Genomic DNA, 11,529 nt, shown 5'->3' with positions numbered 1-11,529 from the left:
AGGGCCTCATATAGCAGGACCTCACTGGATCCTTTGGTTCCCTTCCTGCAGCAGGTCCAGTCTACCTCCTCCTGCTACTTTTAATACAGAGCAGTATCCCCGGCTCTGGCTTGTTCGCTGTCTGTACATCACCATACAAAGTTAGTTGCGCTGTGAAGACACCCCACCACTGGCGATGAATATCCGCAGCCTGCAGCCATGCACAGCCTTGGAGGAAGCGCCACCTGACGTGAAACGGCTGTCAGTCTTTCTGGTGTCCTCACCCACTGTCCACCTTAAAGAGACTCTGACGAAGAATTGAACTTTATCCCAATCAGTAGCTGATACCCCCTTTTACATGAGAAATCTATTCCTTTTCACAAACAGACCATCAGGGGGCGCTGTACGATTGATATTGTGGTGAAACCCCTCCCACAAGAAACTGAGGACCGTGGTACTCCTGACAGTTTCCTGTCTGTGCACCTTGTTGCATTGCGGGAAATAGCTGTTTACAGCTGTTTCCAACTGCCAATAAAGCACGCAGCAGCTACATCACCTGCCAACAGTAAAAATGTCACCATGTGATAAATGTCAGAATGTAAATCAGGGATTTAAAAGATTTTACATTGGGTAAACACTGACTAAATCATTTATACATAATTATTGTAAAAATTAAGCACTTTTTTTACAACATTTTCACTGGAGTTCCTCTTTAACTCTCCTCCGGACTCCAGCGTAGGCTTTACATTGTATTGTCACCAAGATTGCACCAACGTTGTACATGCCTGCTTGCTACAGCTTGTGTAGCCCTTGAGCATTTTTGAACAAAAAAATAGCATACAATTTTTTTTTGCAGCAGTATCAGGTTGCTTTTGTCTCTTTTCATATGCTTGTGCACATTATTAGCACAGCCATCCCAGACTGGCAGTGTGAGCAGCACAGAGCACCTGCATGGAGAGAGCAGGTCACAGGACGGCGGTAGAGAGGCCAGGGGCGAAGAAGCTGACGCTCTTGTCCTGGATTTTGTACTGGTAGATGGCCGAGCGGTTCTGCTTCTTGTGGGTGATCGTCAGCTGCGAGATACAAGAGAGCCGTCAGCACACAGAGCAGGAGATCACCACCAGCTAACAACTCCTGACCTGCTCTACCCAGAACTGGGGCTACAAGGATTAGAGGATGCAGAGAAACAGATCAATTTCCTCTGTCTGATGGAGACTGCGGTTAGAGGATCTCGGACCGCGCCCCCCCCCCCCTCCCCCCGGGGTTCTCCCCAGAATTTTTTTCCCGCTGAGTGGCATGAAAAAGTAGCCAGGTGGGGCACGACAGGGGAATGCAGGGCCGGTGCAACTATGCTTACCGCATAGGAGGAGGAGGAGAAAAGCCGGCGACAGCTGAATGCTTACCAAAATTAGCACCCCTCCTGTATGCCTCTATCTAATACAGAGGTGTCAAACTCCAATACAAAGTGGGGGGGAACACTGAACACTGGGACCAAGACATAGGATAATCTCAATGTCTAGCGGCCACCTCCCTCCTTTATAAACTTCTCTATTGTCTAATGGACCCCCACCCTCCCCTATATAGTTCCCTGGTGTCTAGTGGCTCCCGTCCTTCCCCTACACAGTTCCCTGGTGTCTAGTGACCCCGCCCATCTACAGTTCCCTGGTGTCTAGTGGCTCTCATCCCTCCCCTATACAGTTCCTTAGTGTCTAGTGGCTCCACTATATAGTTCCCAGGTGTCTAGTGGCCCCCTCCCTTCCCTATACAGTTCCCTAGTGGCCCCCTCCCTTCCCTATACAATTTCCTGGTGTCTAGTAGCCCACTCTTTCCCCTATAGAGTTCCCTGGTATCTAGTGACCACCATCCCCTAAACAGTTCCCTGGGTGACTTGTGACACCCCCCCCCCCCCCATACAGTTACCAAGTTTTTAGTCCTTTCCCCTCCCTCCACATATGGCTTCCCTGGTGATCTAAGGCTTCTGTAGAGCAGAAGGGAAGCTATATTCGAGGAATATAGCTTCCCTTCTGCTCTACAGTGGGCCAAATATAATGCAAAGTGGGGAAACCACTTGTGGGCCAAATATGATAGTTCTGCGGGCCCAGAGTTTGACTTGTATGATAGAATGGAATCCAGTGCTGAGATCAGAGCAGTCCCAAGTTACCCGTTTTGCTTACTTGCCTGCCACACCCATTACTAGGGGCTCTCCCTACCCTCTGCTGGATTATTCCGTCTCTCGGGGGTCTTTGGTAACTATCAGCACTGTACAACTGCCTCCGCGCCCATTACAAGGGGCTCCCCTCCCCCTGCTGGTTGTTTCTCTTGCTTAGGAGCAGGAAGGGAGGATGGAACTATATAGGATGCTACAAAAGTGATGGAAATATATAAATTCCTGATGCTAAGCCATTATTTAAATAACTTGAGCGATATTCAAATAATATTCAAATGATGGCAATACCCCAAGTGCACAAATTAAACACGTGCCTCTCTTTCATATATACGCCACTTACCTGTCCATGAACATCTTTGCAGAAGCCTGTGCTGAGCCCCTCGGCCTGCAAGATGAGACCACTCTGGTGACAGAGGGACCTCGCCAGCAGCTCGCTGTCCTCGTCCTCCTCGTCTCTGCGCACCAGACACACCAGATCCCCCTGAAACAAACCATGCAGAGATGTAATGGGAGAAAGAGGGAGGCTGTGTGCTCACTAAGGGAAAACAAGGGGAACTGACACCACGGGATAAGAGAGGAGAAAGAGAAGGGCTGACTGACACCGAATGTGGTCATACATTAAAGAGTAACTGATAGGCATTAAATCCAAATTCAAGTCTCTATTTCCATATGTTGATTGACTTAAATGGATGCTAAACAGGCAATGCAAAAGTTCATAATCTGACATTTTTTATTTTAGGTGAATAACAATCCCCATGTCCCAAAGTGCTAACCTCGTACATCAGCCGCAAAAGAGACGTTGCAGTGCATGCCGGGGTTTTTCTTTTTCCTCCTCTGTTCCACCTCCCCGCAGGCTGAAGCCAATCGTGATGTCATTTCCTCCCTTAAGGCATACCCCTCCACCCAGCGGTATCCCCTGCGGACTTGGTGCCCAGTCTGGACTTTAGGGCAGCATGGTCTTTAGAAATTAATTTAAATTAGTGCCCTTGCAGTTAATACTCTTTCATATGTCCCCCGCATCTCCCTTGGCATTTCCACTCCTCCCCGCAGCATTACAGAGGGGAGGAATTAAGGCAGCGCGCACAGACTCACCTACTCCTGGTTCCAGGCACTGAAGTTCCCGTCTAAAGTCTGCACTACTGCAGGGAGGAGGGGGATGCCATAGGGGAGTAAGGAAGGAAATTACATCACGACTGGCTTCAGCTGGAGGAACCCAAGATGGCCCCTGCCAGGGATAAGAATTTACTATATAAAATTCTCTGATATCAAAATGTGGACAGTGCAATACATGTGTTATGTAAGTAGAGTAAGTACTTATCTACTTATATATGTTTTTTTTCCCCCTGGCATAGTTTGGCTATCAGTTCCTCTTTAAAGTGTACCAGAGCTGAAAATGAAAAAGATCTTATACATACCTGCAGCTTCCTCCAGCCCTATCCACCTAGATCGCTCCCACACCGCCGCTGTCCGCAGCTACGAGAACCGGGTCCCCGCACTTTCGTCAGTTGGAGCAAGTCTAGCGTAGGAGGAGTGCGCTCTTTGCGTATCTCTCCAGCAGCCACTGGAGAGATAAGTAGAAGGCGCACTTCTCTTGCGTAGGCTGGCTCCGATGATGTCAGCGACGGGAGCCCGTTCTCGTAGATGCAGGCAGTGGACGGCGGCGGTGTGGGAGCGATTCAGGTGGATGGGGCTGGAGGAAGCTGCAGGTATGTATAAGATCTTTTTCATTTTGAACTCTGAGTTCCTTTAAACAATGGTTACCAGAACAACCATCAAATCTGATCAGTGAGGGATCTATTACCTGCCCATACTCTGCAGGCTGATTTCCGATACATTTCAGTTTGACATCTATTATGCTGTGAATACCCAATGAGTTTTTAGGCAGATTTACTTTCTGATCGATTTTCCAATCGTTTTTCTGATCGATATCCATTCACTTCTATGAGAAAATCGATCAGAAAAATCATCAAAATCAGATCAAAAATGTCGGAAATTATCTATCGAGCCATCTGCCGAAAAAAACTCATGGAGCTAAAGCAGCGCAGCTTCGTTTGAGGAGCGCAAGTTACAATCCTGAGTGCACGCTACGGGCTGTGTAGCGAGCGATGCTAAGTGACGGGCTGTGTAGCGAGCGATGCTAAGTGACGGGCTGTGTAGCGAGCGATGCTAAGTGACGGGCTGTGTAGCGAGCGATGCTAAGTGACGGGCTGTGTAGCGAGCGATGCTAAGTGACGGGCTGTGTAGCGAGCGATGCTAAGTGACGGGCTGTGTAGCGAGCGATGCTAAGTGACGGGCGCTTCCTTGTTTTGTCCGCTACTTCACTCCCACCCTGAGCTCTGTCGCGTCCTGTAGCTGTTAGGACGGGAGTAAAAGAGCGGCCACTAAATACAAGGGAGTGCGCGTCACTTAGCAGCGCTTGCTACGCTGGCGAATCAAACCCATGGTGTATTCCCAGCATTAAAGTTCATTCTAGCGCCCACTGCCTCCACCTGTTGGGCCCCAAGGCCTCCTTTGAGTAATATGGTTCCCTTCTACCCCCGGTGTGTGGTGAGGGTCACCTACTATGCCGGATCAACTCCACCTGTGTTCGGGCGAATTTTTGAATTGCAATCACGTGTGCCTGCCCCCCCCCCCCCAACACCGCCGCATGTCTCCACATCAGTTTATGCAACAGTGTCACGTGAGAATGGTGAGAATGGTGCTTCAAAAAGACACAGGATGAGGCCAAGAGTCATGCCAACGTGACAGGTAAGCCTGCAACACCCCTCCCCCCCCCCCCCCCCCCCCGCAAGCCTGAAGGTTACACATACACTTAGGGGAGGGGGAGCAGCCAGGGGTCCGGTTGGTCATCAAGAAATCAGAAGCTGTCACTGCTGCACATGCAATCACGCCCTTTCGACGTTTGACTTTTCCTGCATGCTGGATCTGATCGTTTCAATCCAAACGGCTGGAAATCATTTGAAATGCTCCATTAGGTGGCCATATTACAGCATCAATCTCTACCAGATTCAATCATTATGATCAAATCGGACAGATATCAATGCCGAAAATCAAGTAAAGTATGGGCACTGACAGACTGGCTGCACAGGATAAGAGAGGAGGAAATAGCAGGGGGTGACTGACACTGACAGACTGGCTGCACAGGATAAGAGAGGAGGAAATAGCAGGGGGTGACTGACACTGACAGACTGGCTGCACGGGATAAGAGAGGAGGAAATAGCAGGGGGTGACTGACACTGACAGACTAGCTGCACAGGATAAGAGAGGAGGAAATAGCAGGGGGTGACCGATACACAGATTGGGGAAGGGTGATCAGGGCGCACCTGAAGTTCACAGCAGACACTGGCTCTGCAGTAGTGAATGAAGTCTAGGATTTGCAGTGTGGTGACGCCTAAGCTGATAAGCAAGCCGACATCATCCACAATTAGCACTGAGCATTTCCATTCTTCTCCTGCAGAGGGAGTCAGCGCAGCATAAACAAAGTCATAAAGCGGCTGCAGGTCCGAGCTGGTCCTGAAAAAGAGATGAACATTGTGAAAGATGGGTAAGGAGTCGAAAGACCCTCAGATCAGTTACAGAGGATTGCAGAAACGTAAATCTTCAGGATGTCTCTAGAAAATTATATGTCACATGACCAGATTTCAAGACAGCCAACAAAGAGGATGTCAGGGTGTTCCCATAACATAACATCCCACTTACAGTATATGAAGGGTAAGGATGGAGTCAAAGGAATTCCAAGCTTGCTAAGAAACTGGGACTTGAGGAAGCACAGAGTATTCTTGGAGTCTCACAGACCTGAGGCAGCGCAGAGGATTCAGGGAATCTGACTGACCTGAGTAAGCGCAGAGGATTTTGGGAGTCTCACTGACATGAGGAAACGCACAGGATTCTGGGAAGAGGAAACGCACAGGATTCTGGGAAGAGGAAACGCACAGGATTCTGGGAAGAGGAAACGCACAGGATTCTGGGAAGAGGAAACGCACAGGATTCTGGGAATGTCACTAACCTGAGGAAGCGAAGAGGATTCTGGGAAGAGGAAACGCACAGGATTCTGGGAATGTCACTAACCTGAGGAAGCGAAGAGGATTCTGGGATTCTGCCTCTGGTGTGTCAGAGAATAGCAGACTTGTGTAAGATTTTAGCCCCTCCAGGAAGACCAGCTGCCCCTGATCTCTTGCATTGATCAGACTCACCCCCTGTCGAGAGGTAAACATAGTCACAGTCAGGAAAGAGTGAATACCAGACCTGTAAATAAACATTTCAGAACTCCCCCCCCCCCCCCCCCCATAAACACGCACACAAGAACGACATTCTTGTTTACGGAGTCCCTCTTTAGCTTTTTCTCAGACTCTTAAAGGAAACCAGAGATGAACGCTTTGGCACAAAATAAACATATCCCCCCCAATAAATTTTACAAAATAAATACTATACCTAGTATTTTCGCCGCTCTGGCGTGCCGTTTTTTGTGTTTTTTTACTAAAACGCCATGCAAAACCCAGTGCACCAGAAAAGCATATTATTTAGTGGGCTATGAGCAAAATGAAATCACCATTTCTAAAAACCCCTTATAACTTACAAATATAGTTAAAAAAAAGTCTTTCAATATACCATTACATTAGCAGCTCCTCCCATCTCATCACAGCACTCTGTGATGCTGCCAGTATAGAGAACAGGAAATCAGAGCCAGCAGGGGGGCAGGCTTGGGCTTGAAAATACATCAGAGAAGACAGACTTAACTAGAATGATTCCTGAGAAAAGCCAGACTGAAAGCTCAGTCGGGGATTTTATCAGGGTTGATAACAAGCAGGCTGAGCAGTAAAGGATGAAAGAGAGCAGAGTAGGTGTTTTCTCTAATGTTCCCACTGATATATATGGTAAAATACATGAGGGTGCTTCGTCTCTGGTTCACTTTAAACAAATTCAGTGTGTACAAGAATGTTGTTCAGCAAGTCTTCACACTTACACACAAACAAATGGGCATTGTAACAGTAGGAGCTTCAGCTTCAAAGGATTCTTCCTAGACCCTCCGGCACCGACCGTATTTTTCAGAATATAAGACACTTTCTCTCCTCCAAAAAAGTGGGGAGAACAAGTCCCTGTGTCTTATATTCCAAAGGCAGTGAGTCCCTGACATACGATCGCCCACCGACGTTGGGGACTCCCTGCCTTGAGTAGAACGCGATGTTACTAAAATATAGCTGGTAAACCAAGTCTCTACAGATATTTTATTAAAAACCTTGTCTCAAAACTGAAGCCCTCCACCCAGCTCAGGGGGGCTGTCGACCCCCCACCTAATGGCTTGAGACTATAAGAACACTTGCCCAATGCCAGGATTTAACATCTACAATATCATTGGTTGAAACAAAGAGACATTGCAGGCCCTGGGGGTGGGATCATCAGTGTCACAGCCGGTCCTACACATCTGTCCCCTGACTGTGTCACCAGAATACAAGTGTGACACACAGCATTAGCACATCAACAAACCTGCTTCTCCAATTTATCCAGCAATAGGCAATATCCTGCCTCATAGAGGAAGGAGGGTTCTGCTGATGTCACCGCGAACCACAGATCCAACCTGCTGCCAATTACACTGCACTTGTCATACTTCATGTCAACTACATACGTAACTAGTATGACTGACTATCCCCTGCACAGTCCCGTGCATGGACGCAACTACACCCGACTGGGCCCCCCCTGAAAAACTTTTAGGGGGCCCCTTTCTACATTCAGACACCCCCTTGCCTTGTGACCAGTGGCGAGGAGGGGCCCGTTCTTTTTCCTTCCTCTGCTGGGGCTCCCGTCCTATGGCTCTGCCACCCAGACCTACAGATAGGCACAGAGGCAGTGATGGCCAGGGCTTACCACTTCCCCCATCAGGTCTCTCTGGCGCTCCCGCTGCAGCCACTAGGTGTCACTGTCTTTTCTGAATTTCTCTGCAAGACAGGAGAGGAGGCCAAAGACCAGAGAGGACAGTGACCCCTAGTGGCTGAGTGGAAGAGATAAGATGCATGTAGGTCAGAATGAAAGGACACAACCAGGGAAGCACAAGAGGTGGTCCTGGTGGTGGAGGAGGAAGAATAGTCTGGGGCCCCCCCATTGAGGTGGCTGCTACCCCATAGGCACGCCGTTGGTACTGTGCACACATGCAGCTGCCAAATATGTGGATTATAAACGTACATCACATCGGAACTCACCAATTTCTGAGCAATGAGGCTGTAGTGGCTGAACGACTGGGCCAAAGCCACAAAACACACTTTATAGTGAGCTGTAGAGACACAAAGCCACAAATATATGCAGTCACTGACACATTATATACTTGTATAGCTCTGACATACTCCACAGCGCTGTACAGAGATCACTGACCCATTCCCATCAGTCTCTGCACCAGAGGAGCTTACACTCTAATGCCCTCACCACAGTCACACACTATTATTAGTATACAGGGTGGGCCACTTATATGGATACACCTTAATAAAATGGGAATGGTTGGGGATATTAACTTCCTGTTTGTGGCACATTAGTATATGTGAGGGGGGAAACTTTTCAAGATGGGTGGTGACCAGGCGGCCATTTTGAAGTCGGTCATTTTGAATCCAACTTTTGTTTTTTAAATAGGAAGCAGGTCGTGTGACACATCAAACTTATTGGGAATTGGTACATTTATATAGCTCTGACATATTCCATGGCACTGTACAGAGATCACTGATCCATTCCCATCAGTCTCTGCACCAGAGGAGCTCACACTCTAATGCCCTCACCACAGTCACACACTATTACTATACATTTATATAGCTCTGACATATTCCACAGCGCTGTACAGAGACCACTGATCCATCAGTCTCTGCACCAGAGGAGCTTACACCTCATCTCAGTGCTTACAATGCCAAGACACTAAGTGATGGGAGTACCTTTCTAGTAACACACTCTGTACAGACATAGCAGAGAGCTACGCCATCTCCATGGTTACTTACATTTCAAGTAGTGAGACAGGAAGTGATGTACCAGGAAGCTGCCATCTGTCTTCCAATCAGTAATCAGCGTGAACTGGTGCTAAAACACACAAGACAGCAGTGAGCAGAGAATACATTGGCGTACAGAATGCCTCTCACTGACCAGCCGAATTATTAACATGAGGCCCTTATCAATAATGCAGTGCAGTGAACTGGCTGCACTGTGTGCTGATCAGAGCTACCGTCAGTATGTACCTACTGTGGGCGTCTTCCCAAATGCCTTTCTCTCTATTGCAGGGTGTGGTGGGACAGAAGTCATGCCAGGTGCAGTGTGGGGAGGGCAGAAGTCATGGCAGGTGCAGTGTGAGATTATGTGGGGTATATGGAGGGCAAAAGTCATTCCAGCTGCAGTGTGGGGTGATGTGGGGTATATGGAGGGCAGAAGTCATGCCAGGTGCAGTGTGGGCAGGGCAGAAGTCATGCCAGGTGCAGTGTGGGATGATGTGGGGTATATGGAAGGCAGAAGTCATGCCAGGTGCAGTGTGGGCAGGGCAGAAGTTATGCCTGATGCAGTGTGGGGTGATGTGGGGTATATGGAGGGCAGAAGTCATGCCAGGTGCAGTGTGGGATGATGTGGGGTATATGGAGGGCAGAAGTCATGCCTGGTGCAGTGTGGGGTGATGTGGGGTATATGGAGGGCAGAAGTCATTCCAGGTGCAATGTGGGATGATGTGGGGTATATGGAGGGCAGAAGTCATGCCAGGTGCAGTGTGGGGTGATGTGGGGTATATGGAGGGCAGAAGTCATGTCAGGTGCAGTGTGGGGTGATGTGGAGTATATGGAGGGCAGAAGTCATGCCAGGTGCAGTGTAGGGTATATGGAGGGCAGAAGTCATGCCAGGTGCAGTGTGGGGTGATGTGGGGTATATGGAGGGCAGAAGTCATGCCAGGTGCAGCGTGGGGTGATGTGGAGTATATGGAGGGCAGAAGTCATGCCAGGTGTAGTGTGGGGAGGGCAGAAGTCATGCCAGGTGCAGTGTGAGATTATGTGGGGTGTAAGAAGGGCAGAAGTCATGCCAGGGGCAGTGTGGGATGATGTGGGGTATATGGAGGGCAGAAGTCATGCCAGGTGCAGTGTGGGGAGGGCAGAAGTCATGCCAGGTGCAGTGTGGGATGATGTGGGGTATATGGAGGGCAGAAGTCATGCCTGGTGCAGTGTGGGGTGATGTGGGGTATATGGAGGGCAGAAGTCATGCCAGGTGCAGTGTGGGATGATGTGGGGTATATGGAGGGCAGAAGTCATGCCTGGTGCAGTGTGGGGTGATGTGGGGTATATGGAGGGCAGAAGTCATGCCAGGTGCAATGTGGGATGATGTGGGGTATATGGAGGGCAGAAGTCATGCCAGGCGCAGTGTGGGGTGATGTGGGGTATATGGAGGGCAGAAGTCATGCCAGGTGCAGTGTGGGGTGATGTGGGGTATATGGAGGGCAGAAGTCATGCCAGGTGCAATGTGGGATGATGTGGGGTATATGGAGGGCAGAAGTCATGCCAGGTGCAGTGTGGGGAGGGCAGAAGTCATGCCAGGTGCAGTGTAGGGTATATCGAGGGCAGAAGTCATGCCAGGTGCAGTGTGGGGTGATGTGGGGTATATGGAGGGCAGAAGTCATGCCAGGTGCAGTGTGGGGTGATGTGGGGTATATAGAGGGCAGAAGTCATGCCAGGTGCAGTGTGGGGAGGGCAGAAGTCATGCCAGGTGCAGTGTAGGGTATATGGAGGGCAGAAGTCATGCCAGGTGCAGTGTGGGGTGATGTGGGGTATATGGAGGGCAGAAGTCATGCCAGGTTTAGTGTGGGGAGGAGTCATGCCAGGTGCAATGTGGGATGATGTGGGGTATATGGAGGGCAGAAGTCATGCCAGGTGCAGCGTGGGGTGATGTGGGGTATATGGAGGGCAGAAGTCATGCCAGGTTTAGTGTGGGGAGGGCAGAAGTCATGCCTGATACAGTGTGGGGTGATGTGGGGTATATAGAGGGCAGAAGTCATGCCAGGTGTAGTGTGGGGTGATTTGGGGTAAATAACATATAAAGGCTATACTGATGTACAGAAATCAGTAGGTGACAGGCTGTGGCTCATTATGCAGACCCCGCCCTCTCGTTCCATATTTCCCCACAGACACTCCCCCCGCCGGGTGGCTCCGAGTCTCACCCGCTCCGGGCTCAGCAGGTTCTGCAGCTCCGGAAACATCTCTCCCTCCCCGCGTGCTCCGCACCTCAGTCTGCCGCGGAGACCAGCGCCCGGCACCGGAAGTGGCTCTGTGGCCTGACGGGCTCCGCCATCTTGTGGTTGGCAGGGAGGCGCGAGCCCATGCGAGGGGCGGAGCTTCAGCCGGGATGCTGCAGATAGGTTCTGAATGACGAGGAAGGCCCCGCCCCTC

The 11,529-nt window shown here is 49.9% G+C and overlaps 1 protein-coding gene across 1 annotated transcript; it reads right to left on the bottom strand.

The window, feature by feature from the left end:
• Nucleotides 1-610: 610 nt before the first annotated feature.
• Nucleotides 611-11,451, bottom strand: ELP6 (elongator acetyltransferase complex subunit 6). Its single transcript, XM_068238535.1, has 7 exons — nucleotides 11,301-11,451; nucleotides 9,118-9,196; nucleotides 8,341-8,411; nucleotides 6,215-6,342; nucleotides 5,470-5,659; nucleotides 2,487-2,627; nucleotides 611-1,052 (listed from the first exon to the last, which is right to left on the bottom strand). The coding sequence occupies exons 1-7, from the start codon at nucleotides 11,337-11,339 to the stop codon at nucleotides 945-947; spliced, it is 756 nt and encodes a 251-aa protein (XP_068094636.1). The 5' UTR covers nucleotides 11,340-11,451; the 3' UTR covers nucleotides 611-944.
• Between the last annotated feature and the right edge of the window lie 78 nt (nucleotides 11,452-11,529).

This window comes from Hyperolius riggenbachi, chromosome 5 (genome assembly GCF_040937935.1).
Source record: "Hyperolius riggenbachi isolate aHypRig1 chromosome 5, aHypRig1.pri, whole genome shotgun sequence".
Taxonomy (NCBI): Eukaryota; Metazoa; Chordata; class Amphibia; order Anura; family Hyperoliidae; genus Hyperolius; species Hyperolius riggenbachi.
Note: the sequence above shows the minus strand (reverse complement) of the source record. Positions and strands in the feature narration are given on the sequence as shown.

Excerpts from the sequence above, each read along its gene's own strand:
- ELP6 (XM_068238535.1), bottom strand. The coding sequence starts at position 11,339 with ATGTTTCCGGAGCTGCAGAACCTGCTGAGCCCGGAGCGG. Across the intron at positions 9,197-11,300 it reads ACCTGCTGAGCCCGGAGCGG|CACCAGTTCACGCTGATTAC; the intron begins GTGAGACTCGGA and ends TGTGTGTTTTAG. Across the intron at positions 5,660-6,214 it reads AATCCTCTTCGCTTCCTCAG|GACCAGCTCGGACCTGCAGC; the intron begins GTTAGTGACATT and ends TCTCTTTTTCAG.